Genomic DNA, 23,106 nt, shown 5'->3' on the forward strand with positions numbered 1-23,106 from the left:
ATTGCTTTCTGAAGGATTTTCATGAAGGACTGCTTTGGATTCACCAGATTTGGATTCTGTCTCCCCCTGCACAGCTCATTGCTTCTTGCTTAGGCTGCTAAATAAAAGCTTCTTGATCCGACATGTCTATCTCTTTTTACCAGAAACAAAATAAGTCTCATAAATATTGTAACTTTTAAATGTATAAACTTACTATAAAAGTAACAACACTGTCTTTTTTTCTATTTTGTGGCTCTAGTGGCCTTTATTCAACAGTTGGTTGAGAGTAGATTAATGAAGAGAGAAAGGGAATTACATGCAGCAAAGGTCTCTCAGGACTCGAACCTGTGACAACTGTGTCAAGATTGCATATCCTGCCATCGCGCCACTGCCACATCCATCAAAGTCCTTACTCAATGCAGAAAATTTAATTCCTATTAGTCCAATTCTTTCCAAAACAATCTAAATATGTAGTCAGATTTTGGCCATATTCATGTCAAATGTTTGTAGTATCTTTCAAAGTTCTGTATTTCATTAAGAAAAAATAGCTAAAGATGCTCCAATGAGATTTTCCAGATGTATAAGTCATATGAGATGTATAAGTCTATTTTTCTCCTCATATTGTTATTATTTCCAGAGAGTGTCTCATTGAAATAAAGCATTGTCAGTTATTTTATTTCTCTGCATTTTGACACAATTTTAACATTTATTTTTTAGTGTAAGGAAGCAAAAAAATAATTATTTTATACAGCAGTAATTCCATAGCCTCGTGAGACCATCCTGATCTCGCGAGCTTTCAAGGTTTCACTCGCAGATCAGTCTGGCTACTCTCCGTTAAAGAAAATTTGGAGCCGTTCACCAAACGAACGTCCAATCAGCGTTGGCTTTGAGGCGAGTTGAGGTGTGACGCAACGAGAAGCGCAACAGTTCAGTCTAAAGAACATGGCGGCTTCAGCCGATGAAACTAGCGTTAGCGTGGCTATCAAGCAAGTTTTATCGGAATTACAGAGTATTTCTTCACGGAAAGAAGAGCAAACACTGCTCTGGAGGCTTTTCTCAGAGGAAAAGATGTTTTTGCTCTTCTCCCGACTGGTTTCACCAAGAGCTTGTGATTGTGTTTTCGTCGTCGCTATTAGTACGTCATATGCTTCGTTGATCTGATTGGTTTATTTGGTCCATCTATCACCAACATAGGCCAATCAGCTAACCAGTATTTTCGCCCCTTCCCAAAATTACTTCAACGGAAGGTTTCCAGATGGATATGTGGAGCAAATCCATCTGGCGGAGTAAGGTTAGTAATTCCAATACCTTAAATATTGTTTTGTGTTTTCATATTACAATATATTATTTTGTTGACGATCATTAAAAAATAAGCTTGAGACCAAGAGTCAGTAATAAATTCATGTTTAAATTAATTAATAACTGTCTATGATATTTACATTGTGAAAACCTGTCATCACTATTCATAGATGGACAACCTAGATAATATACTGAAACTTCCCTAATATGATCTGTTTTTGAAGAACAAATCCAAATTCTCCAAAAGTCCAAATTCTTTGCTGTTTTATTACGATAACATTTTCGTTTTTAAACGAAGCTGCTGATGCTCATGTTATTGACCCCTGGCTAATGAACCAAATAAGCATTTGGATGTTAAAATAACTTTTGTTGTTCTCTTTTCTTGTCATTCATCAAATTATCGTCTTCCTTTGTCAAGCAGGAGGGGAAAACATAAAATTCTGAAAAAATTTATTGAACAATGTGAAGTATTTGCAATATTTTAAACAGAGGTTCAACAAACAGTAATAGATCCCCCCTCCCCCCAAATGAGTAACAATACCAGTTACCTAAACATGACACGTCTGCAAAAAAAACAATAAAGAAATAAAAGCAGGCATACCAGCTAGCTTATAAATATATGTTTGACCTAAACTGGTTCGTCGATTAAAAACCTGGAAGATCTTTATTTGCACGTAAGGTTTGTACAGAGATGCACATTATTCGCTCGGTGACCAGTGTAACATTTGCTGAGTGACATGGCAGATTCTCAGTAGTACAACATTAGGATCCGTGTGTCTCCGCTGATTATTGCATGGTGCAGCCGGGGCTCAGATTTCTATAAAGAAACTGCAGATGGCAGCAGGAAGGCAGCGGCAAACATCAGGAAGAGTGGGACGATTTGTGGCACCAGCAGCTGTCCCGCAGACATTCCTGAAGAAATCAGACAGGAGCATGCAGGTTATTCAAGAGAAGAATGAAACTCCTTTAGCTGAGGGTATGGTTCAAACTCTGTGGACTCTGATTGCCTCCTTTAAAACTATATCATGTTCAGACAGCAGGGCCATGAAAACTATTAGCTTAATAGGAAACCTAAGTGCTAGGTGTGAAGTGCCATTATCAGTAATTTGAAGCCCATGATAGATATAACCTTAATTCTAAGGCTCCCGCAAACCTGTCCCACAATGACCTGTAATATGCCGTACATTAGAGCTCTCTTCCACTTATTCTGTCCATAAAAGTCAAAGTATCTCACCTCAAAGGGTGTCTAAATAAGCTAACATAAGCGTGAAGGCAGAAGCGGAGCATAAGTGGCAGCATGGAGTGTACTTACTTGTACATGAGTCACTCTCCCTGAACGGGCCCATCAACTCACTGGTTTTGACAGAACGAAGCAGATCTGCGCTGACATCACCTTTGAAATACACAAAATCACGATGAGTTTACAGTCACTGCTATTCCATTCGACAAGAAAGCGCATGAAGATTTGTTTTACTGAATAATCGCCGCCGCTAGATGAAAGCCCACCAGATGTTTACATGGAAGGCGAATCACATTGTTTGTAAAAAATCCAGATATTTCCCCTAAACGCTGAGAGTGGGAACATCACTCATTTAGAGATGATTTACCTGCAGCTTTACTTGTGCTCTTTTAAAAAAAAAAAAAAAAAAAAAAAGGAGGGAAAGGGGCATTGCAATGAGACCCTCCTTGTGAGAGACTTGAGGGTATAATTACCCGTCCTGTGCTTACACTGTATAAAACCTCTTTACACATACCCCTCTGTTCACCCCTGGGAAAGAGGAAGGGGCAGCAAATGAGACGCACAGACATTCAACTCCGGCGTCGGGTTACTGAGCAGTTTTTGGAGGATTTCTAAAGATTTTCAATGCCTGCAATTGTTCATTGTCCTGATTTTAGGACTTACAACCTACCCAGTGTATTGTTAGAAGCCTTGGGCACTTTTAGACTTAAAAAAAACAACAACAAAAAAAACGGATGAAGTAATATTTTTAGTCAAAGTATTTGGAAGTGAATACAACATACATTCTCCTGAATGCTGCATTTTTCCAAGTTACAGTTTACTTCCATTGTTAGTTTTTGAGCCAGTTTATGATGTCTCATTTATTTATTGACTGCTGCAATGTCACTGTTTTCAGTTCAGACAGATTTCAGATATAAAAAAAAAACATGCTTTCTGCTATCAACAGGGACTGGTTGCTTGGTGTAATACCATCACAGGAACTATAAGGCAATCAGTCGGTTCATCTTACATAGTTTCTTGCACCACTAAGCCACCATTATTAAACTGCTTTAACGGTTAACTGCAAAGTTTCCCACATTTCTTGCAGACCATAATAACCATCATTTCAACCATATGTCATGGAGTGTATTTTCGTTGTGAACTGATGATTTTGGCCAGTTATGTGTTTTCTGCCTTACCCGAGACCATGAAGTTGACCGTTTGGCACTCGCCACCTGCTGCAGAGAGAGGAGAGCCTGGCAAGATGGTTACCATCGCCATTCCCACCTTCAGAACGTCTGCGACTCTCCTTCGGAAATCAAATCTGGGTGTAAAAAAACAAAAGATAAGTATTAGTCTTGGGAGAACAAATAACTAAATTCAAACTCAAAGAGCAGTGATGGAATTTCTGCTGAATTGTTAAGCTCAGCTCTAAACTGGATTGTCACATTGTTGTGTTTTTGTTGTTTGTTTTTTTCTAGATCAGCTAAATGTAGGAGTGGTTTAACGTACAATTATTGATGTGTCCCAACAACATGACACCTAACTTTTAATTTCCAGATTGGTGCTTGGAATAAAAACCCTAAAAAGGTTGCATATTCCACTCTGCCTGTCTCTGCACTATTGAACACGGGACTTTTATTCAGTTTCTGTTAACACGTTTACATTACAATCTGTTTACAACAGTAGAAACTTCAAAACGGTGTAATTCGAACATCATGCCACTGGTGGTGCTATGTTTTCCGAAACTCAATATGTGCATGCATACTACCTAAAAGCCGCCCAACTAATAAATGTTTGAAATGGCAGAGAAGTTTTCCTATGGACAGACGATGAGGTTCAACTATTGCTTAGGGCGACATTGAATTATAGCCTAAACTAGCTGTGGTTACATTCAGAAGAGTCAGCAATCAGTTCTTTATCCGCCTTTTCTTTTCTTCTTCTGTGGTTTTTCAAATTTTAGGCAGCCATTATGTTGTGCCTGCCCGTGTGCATTAATTTCTATTGATTACTGTCATACTGTGCTTGAGCCAGATATTCCCCTGTAAGAAAGGTTTGCCGCAGAAACCAGGACGTTTTCGAACCATTACGCTCTGGAACCCATTTTTCAAACTGTTCCCGTCTTGAGAAAATATATTTGCCGTTGTTGTGTAAATGAACAGTACAAATGCAACCATCTTTACAAAAATCCATCTTAAGAATAAGGTATGAAACTCTTGTTAGGTAATTGTTCAACTTCAAGCGGTGCTTAGCCCGAACATTTACAGCTAAATGTCCCTGTATCTGGACTGATTTAGCTGAGTTTACACAGATTTAGCATTATGAGCAGTTTCAGTGCGAAGATGAATTCTGAGAGAAATATTGCTTCTCACTCACCGGCTGAAGGAGCTCACATTGGGAAAGGTTTGCGCTGCAGACGGGGATTCTGGGAGTATTTCAGCACATGCAAGGATGCTGTCACCCCTCTTCAGCACAAGAGATCTGTGGACGACTTGAATCATATACAGAATATTAAGTCCTACATTTCATTAAACTCAAACAAAATGATTCAAAGCCATTGGAAGATGATGTAGTGAATGGCAGAAAATGTTGTTTTTTTTGTGCAGGGGACTGTAAAAAACAGCTTTGCTGCTTAAACCCCTAATGCTTCCAGCTGCTACAGATACTCATTTCCAGTCCTTCTCACCTGTGTGGTCTCCTGTCAGCTGGATGTTGCTGTCAGTGAAGACTTCTCTCCCAGTCAGGGTGACGCTGCCTTGCCTCAGGGAAATGTCCCCCACCACACAGCTCAGGTGGTTTTGTAATGAACAGCTGGAGCTCTGAAAGAGGAATAGAAATGAGGAAGTGGAATTACAACAAAAAAGAGCGAAGCAATATGGGATTAAGACTGTGTATACCTGTTATCTGATATAAGATACCATTTTATCAGGGCCTTCCTGGTATAATTGTTTCAAATGTTTTGTCTTCTGCAGATAAGCCAACAGTAGTCTAGGTATTCAATACTGGTTTCCAGGGAAGTGTTTATTTATTTATTAAAAGTAAGCCAATAACAATTTAGCTATATCCCCGTTTACACAACGTATTTATTATTTTTTTTAAACTGAAAAGTTACTGTGTGGCAGGAATATTACACCGTTTGTAACATTTCTACTAGTGCCAAGTGCACCGAGGTTGTAACTGAGACATTAAAATTGTAGATGTGTTACCAAAAAGAAAACAACAATCCCATTTTCAATGTATAGGATCGTGTAAACTGGGCGTATGAGACCTATTTCTGGTCTGCAGTTTCCTTAGTTTGCTGCTGTGCCTTTTGATCAGTTCCTGCTAAAGTGTTCCTCAAATTTTCCTCGGACTGAACAAATTTTGGATTTGATGATGTGTCTCTACTCAACAGCACCAGTCTCACCTGTAGCGTCATGTTGAAGGGATTGAACGTGTTTCCCGCTGTGTTGCACAGGCCGACCGTGGCATTCACACGGTTGGTTGTAATAGATAGGGCGGCCGTAGAAGTCTGTAAGATTTAAAACACAAGATATATGTCTGCATCCTTTTTTGATTGCATTAATAGATGGAAAGAGGAACAAATTCATGAATAGTTTGAGAAAGCAACCAAACACCTGGTTAAATTCCTTTCACAATGCTTCTTGTCAGTGGCAATAAACAACTTGCACACTATTTGGTGCTCTCTTGTTTTTAAATCCATCTTTCATGTTGTTCTCTTTTACATTGTTCACTTTTTTTTCTTCTCAATTTACCTATTATCACACATTTTAAAAACTTTTGTTGTTGTTGTAGGATTTTGAAATTTTTTGTGTTTCCAAAACTTTCAGCGTCAGACCCCAGAGATATCAGGGGCAGAGATTTGTGATCTTGCCTAATTGGTTGCACATAAAAAGCATGAGTAGTAATTTAATTAAAAAAGGTAAAATGACAACACGAACGGCATCAAATACTTTTACCTCATAAAACCTATAGCATAAATATGTTTTTAATTTTGGATATTTACTTTCATTTTTGAAGAGAATCTTAGGACCCCATACGTGTTGATCGGGTATACCCAGCCAGTCAACAAAGTGCTACATTTTTTAATCTTATGCATGCATCTCAATCTTTGATACTGTACTTACAACTTCAGACGACTTAAGGTCCACTTCTAGAGTGACATCGCCTCTACTCCCGTCAGGAAATACCTGCTGGCGCTTAAAAAAGAGAAAACCAAGTGTCATATTAATAGAAGTGCAGACAGACTGACATCAACTTAATACAGAGATTGATACTGAAAGGTCAATTTATTGTGTGAATATTTGTGTTTTTCTAGTAACTGCTGAGGCACTCCCCAAAATATTTCTGCCAAATCAAAATAAGCCCATGTTGTCATTTGCTCCTTGATAGCTCTTTAGAGGTTTAGGTGTAATGCAGGACTCAGTATGGGGCCGCTGGATGGCAGCTGACAGAAACAGCTGATACCACAGTGAGCCTCGTAGTTTAGTGAAAACACATTTACAGTTAACCAGCAGATAGATGCTAAGCTAAAGCGCTTACCCCAGGTTCCCATGTTTGCAGGCAATAAACTGTCTGTTTATTGTCTTTTTTTTTTGCTTCAGGACGCTCTTTGAGTGCCTCTTATCAACTTCCCTCTATCGCCCGTCTTTGAAATTTTACACCCTGTTAGTCTAGATACTTTCCTTGGTGTCTTTAAGACAACAATGTAGAAGCATATCTTCTATTTTCTTTATGCAAGATAACTGCTTCTTCATTTTACATAATTACAGTTTTAAGTGTTTTGACCTTGCAACATGACTGAACAGAGGCTGTGGTTTGGGTTTAGGAGTCACAAAATACCAGGGTGTGTGCACACACTGAATCTCCACTGAGCAGCTCCTATCTCTAAGACCCAAGCTACATTAGCCACAGGTAGCACATTTTCTCTTTTCTGATGCAGCAAAAGCTTAATGTCCATGCAGTAAGGCTTTGTTTGTGGTTTAGCATGTGATTCTCAAATTAAGACACTCTTGTATAAGTGTATTAATGTTACTAAGCTGTCTAAAGTCAGAGGAAAACATCCTGCAACAAACAAAGAGCAGATTAGGTAAAGGTATTTTTGTGGTTTCTACCAGTGTGATTGTCCCATTCACTGTTCCGTTAAATGTAGCGTTGGCGATGGTCCATTGTCCTCCCATATTTCTGTCTGCTAAGACATTTGCACACCTCATCCTGTAGAAAAAAACACACAGACACCTTAAAGGGAATGGCTCAAGATGACCAAGCCTAGCAGGCTAAAAAAAAAAACAGGATTTCTTTTCTGTCACAATATTCTGTTCACTAGTTTTCTCTGAAAGAGGAACATATCTCAGTATAATAACACAAAACACTCAGGAGGATATGATTATGACTAAGAATTTACATGAGTACCCTGGATATATTGGCAAAGTCTGCTGCTAAGGTTAGACAGTGTTGAAGCTTGGTTTTCAGTTTCATCGGCAGAGGTAGCGTGTTCTTTCACACCTTTTTGCCACTTTTGTGCATCTCTATTACATAAAAAGCTTTCAGAAAGACAAGTACTTCCTCTTCTTTGGAAGAACTTTTAAGTATTGATCCTTACGCAAGTATCCTTGGTTAGAGGGGGAAAATGTTACTACCAGGTTCTTCTTAACATAAAGGAACCTGTGGTAATTCTATGTAAAACATATCTTTCACTTCTGTCTTGCATTTTTAACGCCTGTCATCTTTCTGTTTCTGTATATCAACTTGGATTCTTGTTGGTTCTCACCTTGATCCATTGGTGTAGTGGACCACGACAGATCTTCCCACGATGCTGTAGGGTCCAGTAAGAGGCATGTTGGGGTCCTGGTACACGGCATTAAAGTCAGTTTGGTTAGTAAGCATCCCAAACTTCCCACTGATGTCTCCTATCTCATACAGGTCCACGGTGCCCGTTCCAGGTGAAGGCGAATTGCTTATGTTCCAGTTCAGCGGGTTAAAGTGGCCCAGGATGTTTGCATTTGAGCAGGGATCCCTGCTGCCTACTATAATCGGCAAGATGTGGACATGGTAGCCTCCAGCTAAGGACTGCAGGTTGGTTAAGGACACACTGATTTTCGTGGGGCCTTGTGGGACAGCTTGAGAGAATTTCACCTGGCCGTTAGACATCTCAGGGCCAAACCAACTCCCTAAACTGGCTTCAGGAACCCGCTCCATGGTAACATTGGCACACGCGATTCTTGGGCCTCCCCTTTGTGGTTCATGGATGACCACAGAACGCCCAATAATGCCGGATACCTCTAACCAGGAAGTGACATCGGTGAAAAAGTGCTTGGACTGGACTTTGCCTACGTTGGTGTCGAGATCAATGGTGCTGTGTTTGCTGGCGAGGTCTCCGACTTCACAACACAGGGGACAGGATGGGGAGCAGTGAAGAGCGTAACTGATATCAGATGTGCTGATGCCAAAAGGATTCCAGTGGCCGCCTGTCGTGCTGCAATGCCCTTGGTCATCGTCTCTCTCTGAGCTGATGGGGAATACGTGAACGTGCCAGTTATGTTTTTCGGTCGGACTTGTTGTGGGAACTCCATACGACAAATCCGCAAAGATGGACACATCTGACAGGGGATTGTTCACTAACTGGGTAAACCTGATCTTTCCAACCACGGGAGTCTGAAATGTGGCACTTCCTACAATCACCTCACCAGGATAGCCAATGCTGGCACAAGCAAACCTGGCGCCGTCATTCTGGTGAATCACAACTGAGCGACCAACAATGCTGTTCTTTCCAAACAGAGGAAGGTTGAAGTCGGTGAATGTCATGTCCACTGCATCACTGTTGTTAAGACTCATATGTTTGGCACTCAGGTCACCTATCTCATACATGTCATGAGTGGATCCAGGTCCTGCAGGATATGTTGAGGAAGATGTGTTGGCTCCAAACGGATTCCAGTGACCACCCACATTATCATTAGAGCACTGGGTTGACCTGACTGAAGGGACAGGGAAGTGATGGACGTGATAGGGACCGACTTTTAGGGCTAAGTTTGTCAGATTCACACTGAACTGTGTCACATCAAACGGTGAAGCCTGACGAAAGTTGAAGTATCCCATGATTCCTGCCATGTTCACAACAGCTCTAACCTCCTTCCCTGACATGGTGTATATCTTTGCACACTTGTAACTCGACCCCAAGTCGAGGAGAAGATAAGTGTATGCTTGTAAGCTGGTAAGGTTCAGACGGAATTTTTGAGGCATCTCTGGGCTTCCAACTTTCACAACACCCAGATCTGTCAAAGATGCAGGATCTAGGTTTCCAAGCAGAATGCTGCAATTAGTTGCTGTACTTGTAGACCCAGAGACTGTGACATTGGTTTCTGAGGCATTCACCTGGCCAATAGTCAGCAGATCTGCAAGAAGCCTGGGGTTGGCATTGTCTTGATTAGCACGTATGTAAATGTTACCAGCAATAGACTCTGTGAACCTAGCCTGACGAGTCAATGATGTCTGACCTTGACTTACAACTGTGCATACTTTGGTGCCACTGCATGTCTCCAAAGACAGCGAAAAGTCATCCAAGTTTGGCATTTGTTCAAAGAGGCGTGACACGTCGATGGAGGACATTGAGGAAGAATCAGTAGTGAAGGTGAAGACACTGGCGCCAATGTTGGCCTCAGAGCAGGGTTGCTCAAAGTGGCCGTACATAACGGGGAACATGGTGAGGGAAATGTTTAATGCGCTGCAGGATCCTGCACCAGTTACATTTACAGTGGCCAGCTTGGTGTCTGAGTCAAACTCCACTTGACCCGTGACTCCTTCCATGTTTAAAGGCGCCAGAAATTTGGCACAGGAAATGACATCTGAAACAGACAAGATGATGAGGCAACCGATTAATAATGATAACAATAAGAGTCCTACTACTTTAAATATCAAAGTAACCTAATTCAATGAGTATTGCTTAATTTGCCATGACATACTATTTTTAATGATTACCTGTTCAAGATCTGTTCAGTTAGTGTTCCAATTGGTTTGTGGCAATAAAATATGGAATCTATTGATATAAATATATATCATAATACACTGGTTTCTTTTGACTGAACTATTTTAACTGAAAATGTTTCTACATTCCCTACACGTTTTAGGCAAGGCAAGTTTATTTATGTAGCACTTTTCAGTAGCAGAAGAACAGAAAAACATTACAGCGGAACAGAACACATTACAGAGGCAGTGGAATAGTAAACTTCAACATTGACATTCAAAGAAATAAAAATGTAATAGATAAAGCCTTTAGCATTTCCCATAATGAGAAGTTTATTTTAGTTTTCAGTATCTATCTAAAGAAAACTTAAAGTTTCTCCATCTGCCTTGCACAAGCTGAAGGCTGGACCACAACTACTTTCTGAATGAGAAAATATTTTTTCTTAAACATACTGATTTCTTTTTAAATTTTAAACTATGTAAATAAACATTCTTCATTCAACAGCAGAATATGAAGTTATCCATGAAAAACACTAATATAAGCACGTTTACCCTTTTCAAAGACATAACATCAAAAAATAAAGTCTGCAAATATCTGTCTAAATTGTGATTCTCATTTAGTTAATTACATATATTTTTTGGTGGATTTAAATGGAATTCATGTCTGGGAAATGTGGGATTTCAAACCAGAAGCTGAAATGATCAGGCAGACATAGAAACAAAGCTTTTGCTTCATTCATCTCTTATCTGAAGTGACACAGAGTAAAACACAGGGTTCCAATTTCAGTCCTTGAGGCCCAGTGTCCTGCATGTATTAGGCGTTTTCCTTCTTCAACACACCTGAATCACCTCCCAGGCATTTCCCAGAATCCTGATAAGGACCCATTCATTTAAATCAGGGCTGCAGAACCAGGGCAACATCCAAAATATCTAGAATATTGGCCCCTGAGGACTAAAATTCAACACCACTGTTGTAAAAAAAAAAAAAAAACAACAGCAGCGGTACAAAAATTAATTATTTAGATTTTTAAGAAGATTTTTTGTGATTTATGGGAAAGTTAAATACAACAAAACATACCAAGCACATGATTTTGATTTTGAGTTTAAACAAATCTACTTTTATGCTTTTTATCCAAAATACATAAATAAAGACATTTCGACTCCAGGTTATTAAAACCTTAGTAAAGGTTATGCCGTGGAGTCCAAATGTCAGCATACATTATAACCAAAAAAATACATTGACGCATCTCAGCATGCTCAGTCTGTTAATTACCATTGCATTTATATTGTAAAAGCTAGAAGCAGCATTGATTAGGACTGATTACCACCAGACCTCTAGAATGAGGAAATCACATAAACAGAGCCTGCCTGACAGCATTCATTGCGCTAAAAGACTCACCACAGCATGCCCCCATCTACAGAAAATTCAAGACCAAAGAAAAAACAAAGCCCTTGGAATATATCTGTCGTAAATGGGTAACAATGACATTTCTAAGGATTTTGTACTCCAGTGAAGCACAGAGAGAATCATGGAGGAAACAGGGAACTTTGACAAACCTCAATGCAGTGGCTGCCCTACCAACAATACTTCTACACAGTATCAACAGATCCTCCAGGGGGTCAGAAACGAACCCATAATGACATCATGAAGACTTCCCTTGGTTAATTTAAGGTCACTGTTATTTGTTTCACAAAAAGATAGAAACTGGGTAACAATGGCATCTATGGGAGACTTCAATGGGGAAAACTGGTGACCAAAAAAGGGGTCATACTGCCAGTCAAACATGGTGGCTGAAGAGTGATGGTCTAAGGCTGCTTTGCAACTCCAGGGCGTCGGCAACTTGCTGAAACCATTCAGTCTGCTATTTTTTCCACTCAATAAGCAAAAGCTTTCATTTGAAAACTGTTTTTTGTATCTCATCTTCTCTGACTTTATAATATGTCAGATTCTCTGAAACAGGTGACGTAAACCTTAAACAATCTAGGCACCTTTTCACAGCACTGTTAATAAGACAGCAAGTCACTGAGGTTTGGCAATGATGGATGAAGAGGAAAATTAAGTTTGAGCCAGATCTTAATTTAGTTTAAAACTTTTCTTGCTTCCTCTTCTTCTTAGTTTGTTTAGAAAATAAAAACAACACATTCATGTTTATACGTTGGATAAAACAAGTTTTTAGCATTGTGATGTTATTTTTTTATATCATAAACCAGATAATTAGCCACATTATCCAGTAATGAAATATTAATATGTGCAAACTAAGGTATTTATAAGAAGATGATCATTTGCTAATACTTAATATTATTAATATCAGAATAAATCCGACAAATGAAGTTGTTTGCAACATGACAGAGTTGACTCCAGTGTTGAGCAGTTTCTCATGTAAAAGAAATGTTACATCTGAAACTTTCATTTCTTTGACACCAAATCCGCCTGCAGAACATTTCAAGCCACAGTTAATGGAAATGCTACTTTCACAACGTGACCCAGATCCTTTTGTTCACCCTTTGAAATTTAAGTGATATGGAAGAAGGTATTAGTTACAGAAGATTAGAGTTTCACTGCAGTATCATATTGAGCTGCAGCAATCCTCATTCCAAGCAGCCGGTTTTCATCCTCACACCCAAAGGGGTGACGCAACAGATGCATGAATCTCAGCAAAAGTTAAACATTACAAATAACCGTACACAGTTTTAAACCAAAAGTCACTGCACTCGTGCTGTTGGGTGATAAGCGAGCAAAGAAAGTTGCTTTGTACGTGACAGTGGTGAAATGCATGCCAGCTTTTTTTTTTTTTTTTTTTGACTATGCAACAAGATTTAAAACCCTCACAGTAAACAGTTCTTGGAGTTTGAATCACCGCTGTGGTTTGTTTGAAAAATATATTTTTAAATGACTCACCCAGTGCAGCAAACAGCAGGGCAGCTGTGAGAAGGGACATTTTGGCAGGCAAGGTAAAAAAAAGAAAAGAAAACCTAAGCACTTTGAATCAAAAAGTCTCTGTAGACATGGAAAGTGGGACGTCCGAAGAGGCCAGGGTGATGCAGAAGCTGTGTGTGGGTCTCTGTAAAAAACAGATTATCTGTGGCTGTATTTAAGCACTCTTTGCTTCTGTTTTTTTTTTTTTTTTTTTTGCTGTGACAGCTTGTGATAGGCCTGCTTGGTTACAATGCCTCATGAGTGGAGGGAGGGCAGAGAGGGGAGGAAGAGAAACTGGCAGCCCTCTCTCTCTAGCTGAATATGGCATGCATGTGATCCAGTCAAAATAGAGGTGAAGGAAAAACCTGTTGAATGACTTCAACATTTCCCAAGAGCATCATCCTTTGCCAAAAGCTGAATCATGTTTTTTTTTTTTTTTATTCTGTAGTAATGCTACAGTAGATTTATACTTAAATGTGTATAAGAAGTTAATACATTAAAGACTATTTAGTTCTGTTAGGGACTGGTGACCTGTCCAGGGTGTACCCTGACTCTCACCAAAGGGCTGCTGGAGATAGGCTCCAGTCCCCCATGACACTGCATGGTTTTCTAGTATGTATTTTGTGAGAAAAGAAAAAAAAAAAACTCAGAACAAGAACAAAAAAAGGAAGCTAATTTCACACTTGAGGTGCAGTTTTGATGCTAAAGAACCCCACCTCTACTACTTGGTCTACAAACAGGTGTGACCGATGGGCTGAAGACTACTAGTGCCCTAAAAATAGAGTTAAGTGCAACACAGTTTATTCCAGTCATGTGAAATTTCGAGTGTAACACAGAGGTTTCTTCACATCGAAGAAGCATACTTGAGGGCAAATAAAATAAAACCTTATATAAGGTGTTCTGTATTTACAGTGCAATGCAAATGGCTTGTTCCCATTTTGTCACGTCACAGACCAAGACAAGGAAGCATATAACCACCTTTCACTGCAGTTACAACTGCCAACCTTTTGTAGTTTATCTTTATCAACCTCAGACATCTACAGACGGACATTTGCCAGTTTTCTTTTGCAAATTAGCCCCAGACCAGTCGGATTTAAATGGAGGAGAGACAGCTTACACGAGTTTTCAGGTTTCACACCAGATTCTTGACCTGATCAGACCAGATCACATTCTTCCACGTTTGCTGTGTCCCTTACATGGCTTGCAGCGATCAGCACTTCCTATAGCTTTGTCTCAACAACGGTTTTCCCTATTCTATAAAGGCCAGATTTATTGAGATTCAGCATATTCTCCCACCAGAGCTGTGCATCTATTACGCACCTCCAGAGTTATTGTGGGTCTCTAGGTTGCATCTCTGAATAATGCTCTTATCCAACTTATCTGTTCAGTTGTACCGCTGTGTCTTTGCAAGCTTGCAGTTCTACTCTTTCCATGTTCAGATGATGGATTGAAGAGTAGTTAGTGAGGCTGTCAGAGCTTGAGATATTGTTTCATAACCATAACCATAAACGTCTTTAGATGTGTTACCGAGCTGTCTGCTTTGACTCAACATTGTTGTCAGGAGAATCTGAAACCATCGCTGAGCCTACCTTTCTAATTTATTATTTTTCCGCAGAAGAGTCATGAAGAAATGGGACAACTTAATTTTAGGCAAGGCCAGCATTGAAAATCAAAACTGCTGTGATATAATTTCAAATTAATATACTGCTAGCATTCTGTTTTAGAGAAGTGTTCATCTCATGCGGTCAAGTGTCTTTTATGCAAATCCCTGACCAAAGGAAGGACTGTTTCTGCATCTCTTGCCAGATGCTGACTGTTTCTGCATCCAGTGAGATAAGAACCTGAATGTGGGTGGTTGTCTTCTCAGAAAGAGGTGTTCTGTTTGCTCTTGCAGGTAAAAAAAAAAAAAAACAGACCAGAGAATGTTGGTCAACCCTAACTGCAGGATGTTGAGCTGGGGATGGAAAAAACCCAGTGAAACATGTTATCTGTGTGCCGCATGCTGAGTGTCCTGATGGTTACTGACCAACAACTAATATCTAAAAAAAAGAAAATGGTGTCTCACGTGTTCCTGTTTTGAGGATTTTATATGACAGTAAAAGGCAGTATTATAAAAAATGCCAAACTAAGAAAAGAGACTGACATTTTTCTAAGATGGTTTTGAAGAATTTCTGTGAAAATTTCCAGCATCCCCAAACAAACCCGTTGGATCCTGTTGAGAATTATTCCTTTCCCAAACGCGTAAACTGAATTAAGTTAAAACAATGTTAGATGCTGCTGTTCTAGAGAATCATAGTTTTAGTTTAGTTAAGTAAACTGTATAAAGTAACTAGAACAATAATTTTAGGCATCTTTGGGATTACTCGTTATAAATTAAATGAATTAATCCAAACACCTTGGAGGGAAGCTCAGAGACCTTTAGCATATTTTTGGAAACAACTCCAAGTTCTCATTTCAGAAACATGAAGCCATAGTCCATGATGTTTTTCCACTGCTCAGGTTGTTGTTCCCATTATAGCCCGTACATTAGCTTTAGTGTGACAAAGCAAGAAAGGAGAAGGAGAATGGAGAAAAATAGTCACTGTTTCTAAAAGTATCCAGATTATGTTCAACAAAATACGTTTAAAGAGCTTTAAAAAGCATGAATGATTTTAGTCAAACCTGCTTTAAGGTAAAAATAAAGTCTGGATCCTTTTTTGCACAGCACTGTGTACAGTTATGGTAAAATGAAGAGGAAATTGAACAGGTTCTAAAACTGACCACAAGAGATCAGAACATCACACAACAGATTCTTCCAGGTCAAACAAAGATGAAGGCAATTTTCTCACTGATTATTTAGAATGTGTTTGTATGGGGCTTTTAAATAATTGTGTGTGTGTTTAACATCTACAGCAAATGACTTTTTCTCTTCGTTCTTTGTAAATGAGAAACTGTTGATCTGAAAGGCTGTATTTTAGGCAGCTTCTCGGTCATTCTGCCCATCCATCCTGTCTGGGTTGTTACCACTTGTGAAATGTTTCCTAACAAGGCCATCATGCAAAGCGTTTCAACCAAGGTGTGAAAGTTTGTGAAACCTCTGAGGAGTAGAGCTCAAGCTCCATTTTAGGTGTTTGATAACCAACACCGTTTAGTGACGCTATTCGATAAGAGATTTCTTTCATCGTCTAAAAACGATACTGTTGCTGACCTAAAGAGAGAGTCCCTTGTGTTTGACATGTTAGATGTAGACAAACAGCCGAGTCTCGATGGAAGATGGGCTCTCCTGTGCTGAGGCATGCGTTTTGTTGCTATTTTACGTCTCCCTTACAAAGATCCGACCACTCTTTGCTGCATAATGCTTTGATTGCATAAAATGTGCTGCTCTGTTTTAGTTTCTGTGTTTCATCTGATCAGGCCTGCAGTCTTTGAAAAGCCAGAGGCCTGATCAGAGGTTCCTGAAGCAACTGAAGCTTTGTGCTAATTTTTGCTCGCTCCTCTGTTGGTCCAAAAATTATTACTTCAGTTTTGTTTCTATTCAATTGAAGAAAATTTTGGCACATTCATGCATTGATTTTTTTTCTAGGCATTTACTCAGAGCTTGAATGGGTTCATAGTCACCTGGTAACATGGTGATGTAGAGCCGTGTGTCGTCTGCACATATAGGCACATATAGAGCAAAGAGAGTCCTCAATGGTATTTAATTCTGTGTACTTCAGGTAAACGTGGCAAATTATCGATGATTTGTTGCTTTTTTAAAGGAATTTCAGCCTAAATAGTTTTAGTGCTTTTTGCAGGACATGCAAATCTCTCCTAAAAACGGAGAGCTAACATGCTATTATCTGCATGGCACAAGGACTCCATGATCAATGTCCTGATACCAGAAGGTCTAGGGCATCTTTGCTCATGCTTTTTTAGAGTTGTTTCATAGGAGAAAAGACCAATTATACTAGTCCACATTAAGCAATCTTAGCATTGCTTCTGCTTCCTTCATAATTCACAGTAAATTGCAGTAAGCGGACGTGGCAATCATCCAAACACACACAGCATACTTTATATCTTTTGTTAAGCATACCTTTGTAATGTTGTAAGACCTACCTGAATGAGGAAGTCTCTATCTGATTTTGGAGAAATGAAAGTACCATGCCATTTCTTTGTAACTGTGAGGATTGTGTTGGGAAGCTTACAGGCAGGCCAATCAAAAGTCTTCCCAGCAAGTCATTAAAAACTGTTCCTAACTGCAAACGTGCCAGCAACGTCTTTGGATACTACTCCGATCTTCTCTTAAATTGCTTGTGCAACTGAGATACATTTCCAGGCTGCACAGGTGTTGCAGATGTTGGCCCTGCTGCTTCCTAGCAAGGAAGTCCTGGGTTTGAGTCCCAGCTGGAGCCCTACTCTGTTGGGTTTACATATTCTTCAAATGAATTTTCTCTGTTTACTGCAGCTTGCTTCCACAGTCTGCAAACTTGCCTGTAGTGTTAGCTTGCCTCTCTAAATTGCCCTTCAGTGGATTTGAGATGGACTAAGATCCAAACGTCTCTGTGTTTTAAGCCACCTGAAAAGTGCATCGATAGGGACAAAGACATGGTAATAAGAGGACTCCAGCGACACTTGAAGTAACAAGAAAGCAACATTTTTAACAGACGCATCCGCAAGGTCTATGCAGCCATATTAAATCACTTGGCTACCACGCCCCCCTGTGCGGCCAAAAGTTTCCGCTGCACGCAAATAGGAAAATTAAAATAACCTGTTTTAAATAGACGTGCAAAACAACAGTATGGCAAAATAGAACATAGTCAGCACAGTTCATAAAACAAGTGAACTAAAAACACATCGCAACAGAGTAGCACTAAACCATAAAGAACAGAAACAGGCATCCATTGTCCTTTAAATGTGTTTAAAACCCTTCCTTTCAATTAAACTTCGCTGCTGCATGTCCTGCTGTTCTTTGTTCTATGTAAAAGGGGCATTCTTCCATTATCTTATATCACCTGTTCTTCTCTGGGGACATGCAATACGGACAAGACTTAAACAATCCTTAGGTTGTTAAAAAAAAATAACAAAATGTAAAATAACAGCAGGATTCATCTTCTATTGCTGCACATTAGAAGAAAAATGGGAAGCTGACATCTCTACAGACCCCACATCTCCAGCACACCAACTGTTTAAACTTTTTCCTCCAGGTCGTTGCTACAGAGCGCTAGTTGCAAAAAGCAGCAGCTACAGAAACAGTTTCCTCCTGCAGACTGTTTATCTTGTGAACCTAATGAACACCTAACAAGTCTTAGCTTCACTGCTGTGAAACAAAATATTTGTTTGTGTTTATTTATCACAACTTAAAACATTGTTTTTCTTTTACACATTACCAAAACACATAAATAACCAACATGTGTATATATTTCTACCTCATATCTGTATGCTGCTAGTGCTGTAATCAAAGTTAAATTTCTTGAATGGCCAAATGAAGCTGATTCTGATTAATACACTTGTGTTTAGTGATTCTACTGTATATTTTACTGATTATTCCTACCCTGATTAATTGCTTTTCTTAATCTTTTCATTCCTATCTTGATCTGGCAAGGAGCTGCAGAAATAGCTGCAAGCAATAATCTGGTTTGGGGCATCAAATGTTGACATTTAGCTTTGAGCTGTACATTATCCCTGTCTAAATGAAGTCTGTGAGAAGTTCATGGTATTCAGTATGACTCGGGTTCATAACTAGGCAACTTCCTACCACACCCTTCACACTTCATGGCATGGAGCAACACTACATGCCATCAAGTCGGGTTGGACGCATTCCACCGACCCTATTCATTGTAGCTCGCCCAGCTCGGCTCTTCTCTACTGGGTTTATCTTTGGGCAGTTTGTGATTTGGGTGGCTGCTGAGAAATGCCTGGAAGAGGGAAACGCCTCCTGGGTGTTGCTTTAGCCTCTGTCCTATGCGCCCCAAGCCCTGTTTGCGACAATGACACTTTAAAATAATCTGCAAGAAATGATTAATGACAATAAATTACATAATTATGAAACGTAAATAAAAGGAGAATAAAAAAACAATAATGTGTCAGGTATGTGGTTCAGGGCAGCACAGGTGTGGTTGTTAAGTTCAGGTGGACGCTGGCAGCAGGTCCTTTCCATCATCGCCAATCGCAAGGAGCATTTAAGGCAGCTGGAGACAAAAGGAAGGCGTCAGAACATTAGCTCACCTGAGCTGTACCTGACTTGAACCTTGCTCCTCGTTGTTCCTGGTTCCATGCCTTTACTCTCATCAAACTCTTCTTCTTACCTCCATAGACCCCTTCAGTCCATTCTCTCTCCAGTCATCTTCACTCCGGTCCTCTGAAAGTACCGAATCCGTTGAGCCTTCCTGGAACTCCGGTCAACCAAGCTCCTCCTAGCTTGTTGGCGTCCAGCTGAACTCCTGGTCTGTCCAGGAGTTCCTCAGCCATGTCAGGAGCGAGGAGAGGACATTAATAACTTGAAAGATTTTTAATCACAGTGAAATTATTTTCATAGGTTTGATTTCGTGCTGACTCCCAGGCAGCGGAGAGAGCATCAGGCTTTGACCGTGCTCGAGCTGCTTTCATTGGGCACCCTGCGAAAGCAGCCGGGTGCTCTGAGACTCAAAGGCAGACAGCCGCTGCCTTCTACCGCATGAGGTGGACGGATGGAGACTTCAAGGAGAGACAGTAGAGTGACATGAAAGACTGATAACATGCGACAAGACCGTTCAGACTGCAGACGGTTTGAAAAAAAATCTGACACATATCCGAATTAGTAACACAAATGGAAGTGGCACCGATTGTTTTTTTTTTTGGTGGGGCAGGGGGGGGGAGATCGGATTGTATATGGGCAAAAAGGTTGGTTTGGGTCACATTTCCCTGCCATGTGAACCTAGCCTTTCAGGTGTGGTTCATGGTTTGTGAATAATAAAACGATATTTCGGTTTGACCCACTCTGCTCACAGTAGTCCTAAGTATCAATGTGTCGCACTTTGGTTCTTCTGGACTTACTTGGAGAAAACTTTCTAATTTCTCCTCACCCTTGGGCCAATCAATGAAAAGCAGAGTGTTGACTCAAAACTCCTCTCGAGTCCGCTCGGTTTGACCCTGCTGTTTGGCAGAGCCAGAGAAACCCAGACTGGACCTGAGAAAAAATGCTCCTGAAACACTCGCAAATGAGTGAACTGGGCTTTAATTTGTCAGCCCAGTTTAGTGACTCAAAACAAAATTGTCGTGATGTGCGGGCTTGGAGAAGGTCCAAAGCACAGACAGAAACACAGAAAAAACATTGTGAGGATTTCATAATAACTCTTCTGCAATGGACTGGCGACCTGTCCAGGGTTCTACCTTGCCTTTCGCCCGTTGACAGCTGGAGATAGGAACTAGCACCCCTCGCGACCCCACAAGGGATAAACGTGTCGGAAAATGGATGGATGGATGATAACTCTTACAGAAACACAAGGAGAACAGGACGTGAAACACAGGCAGCGTCACAGGCACAGCAAAGGGAGAGTTACAGGGAACACAGGCATGTTAACAGGAGGATCCAGCAGAGAACAATGACCAACAGAGGACTTAAATACTCAGGAGAATGGCAATGGATGCTGAAGTGTTAATCAGAAGATGATGTAGAGCATCATTCATGAAAAGTAATTGTTAATTCCCTTGACATGCAAGAAGAGCAAAAAAAAAGAAGCAGCAAAATATCAAGACCCTCTCTTTTTTGAACATAACATCCATCAAACTAGTTCATAAACTAAGATTACAATCTTTATTTTACTTTTAGATCTTATAGTGCATGCACTGGAAAGAAAGAATAGTTCAAATGTAGACTCCTCCAGAAAATAGGCTGTTTTCTAAAATACAAGTATTCACGTATGCGTCATAGTTTGTACTTTTCGCATTCAAAACAAAATATAAATACAACAAAACAAACATACTGAGGATCAATGACTTATGTTCTGAGGTAATTGAAACCTATCATCACAGAGGATTATCTCAGAAATAATCCACAAACTTAATTTGACCAATTTGGTGATTCCTCACATTCGATAATTTATTTATATCTTCTTTAGACTTACTCTCAAAAAATGAATGCAGTAAACCTAAGAAGTGACTCAGCAGAAAGATCTGACATCAGATCATCAAGTCCGAACGTCAACGCCCGTCTTTATTTAGAACATGTTAAAATGTTCAGACTTTCTCACAGGTTTGACAACACACCTCAGTGTTTCCTGATTCCTAAACTATTTGGATCTATTTTTGTTGCTGTTATTGTGATGACTAATAAATCACTCTCTGCAAGGGGAAAGGCTTTATGATATGGTTTTGCCCTATCTTGTTACAAACTGCTGACATCATGTTGAGATTGTTTTCAAGGCTTTATTTCTGTTAATTCTGGAGATTTTCTGCTCTCAGCTAATGAAAACATGGCATTTAAGATTAAAATATTACATCAGAGCAATAAAAAAAATATTTTAGATAATTCAATTCAATTCAATTTTATTTATATAGCGCCAAATCATGAAACATGTCATCTCAAGGCATAGAGAAATGAGAGCTTAATAAAAAGTGTGTTTAATACTTGTTTAAAGATTGAAATATTTAACAGGTAGTATTTAATTTGACAAAAGAGTCAGGTTGGAACACATATTCAAATTCACTGGATATGACTGTGAATACTTTACTAGAATTATTTTTGGTTGGTTTTAAAGTGTTTAAGTGTAAGAATTTACTGCATAGTTTTATGCATGCAATATAAAAAGACTCAATCTGTTGCTATTAGATTTTTAAATAAGAGAACAAGGTGATGTACTGTCATCCACATTTATTGGTACCCTGGGTAAAATGGGCCAGAAGTCTTTGTGTTGAGATTCTTGGTTCCTTCTTTGCTTCTTATTTTAGAGTAAATCATTACTTTTGTTTTAGTGGGATTACTTTTGTGTCCTGTTAGATCCCTCTGTGTTCTTTTCTGTGTCCGTTAGTGATTCTTCCTCAGTTCCTCTGTTTTTGCCCTCGCCCAGCTGCACCACATTTCCATTTTAAGTGTCTCTTGATTTCCATGTTAACAGTCAACTCCCCAGCAGTTATCAGATCGTTTGCTTCTTTCTGTCCTTACTGGATTTTCAGCTTTAATCTCTGTTTTACTGGTTCTAAAGTCTTTTTCAGAGTTTCTGTAAGTACTGAATAGATTTTTTTCACATTAAAATACAGCTTCTTTCCACATTCTACTCCTGTCCTTGTGCTTACATGCAAGATACACCACATTCCTTTTATTTATTTGCTTTTTCAGAGACAAAACTCTAACTATTGTGTCTGTGTGTATTCTACAAGAATACCTTTGCACATTTAGAGACTCAAAGCTTCTCCTTATTGTAAACTACTGTCACTGGTTTTCAATTGGATTTAAGTGGGCTATTCTAAGACATACATTTATTTTGATCTGAACCTTTCCATTGTACCTCTGGATGTACTCTTAGGCGTTGTCCCAGTACTCACACTCAGGGCTTTGAACCGGTTCAAGGAACGAAAACGTAAACCGGGAACTTTTTGTTCTTTACAGGGAACAGAAACGAAACCGGAAACGTTATTATTTTTTATGTTCTGGAACTGGAACACTTATTTAAAAATAATGGTAACCGGTTAATACTGGTTTTATTTCGTAATTATTAAGTAATTATTTTCCTGCGCACGTTTAACCTGACTCCGCCAGCTGTATGTCGCTCATGACGGCTGAGGTTCACTTCCTGTGTGA

The 23,106-nt window shown here is 39.6% G+C and overlaps 1 protein-coding gene across 1 annotated transcript; it reads right to left on the reverse strand.

Moving 5' to 3' along the window:
* Positions 1-1,711: 1,711 nt before the first annotated feature.
* On the reverse strand, positions 1,712-13,530 carry cusr (Copper-only SOD repeat protein). Its single transcript, XM_036137324.1, has 10 exons — positions 13,356-13,530; positions 8,268-10,338; positions 7,612-7,711; positions 6,625-6,696; positions 5,904-6,008; positions 5,184-5,316; positions 4,874-4,988; positions 3,697-3,821; positions 2,591-2,671; positions 1,712-2,190 (listed from the first exon to the last, which is right to left on the reverse strand). The coding sequence occupies exons 1-10, from the start codon at positions 13,393-13,395 to the stop codon at positions 2,096-2,098; spliced, it is 2,937 nt and encodes a 978-aa protein (XP_035993217.1). The 5' UTR covers positions 13,396-13,530; the 3' UTR covers positions 1,712-2,095.
* Positions 13,531-23,106: the final 9,576 nt, after the last annotated feature.

This window comes from Fundulus heteroclitus, chromosome 5 (assembly GCF_011125445.2).
Source record: "Fundulus heteroclitus isolate FHET01 chromosome 5, MU-UCD_Fhet_4.1, whole genome shotgun sequence".
Taxonomy (NCBI): domain Eukaryota; kingdom Metazoa; phylum Chordata; class Actinopteri; order Cyprinodontiformes; family Fundulidae; genus Fundulus; species Fundulus heteroclitus.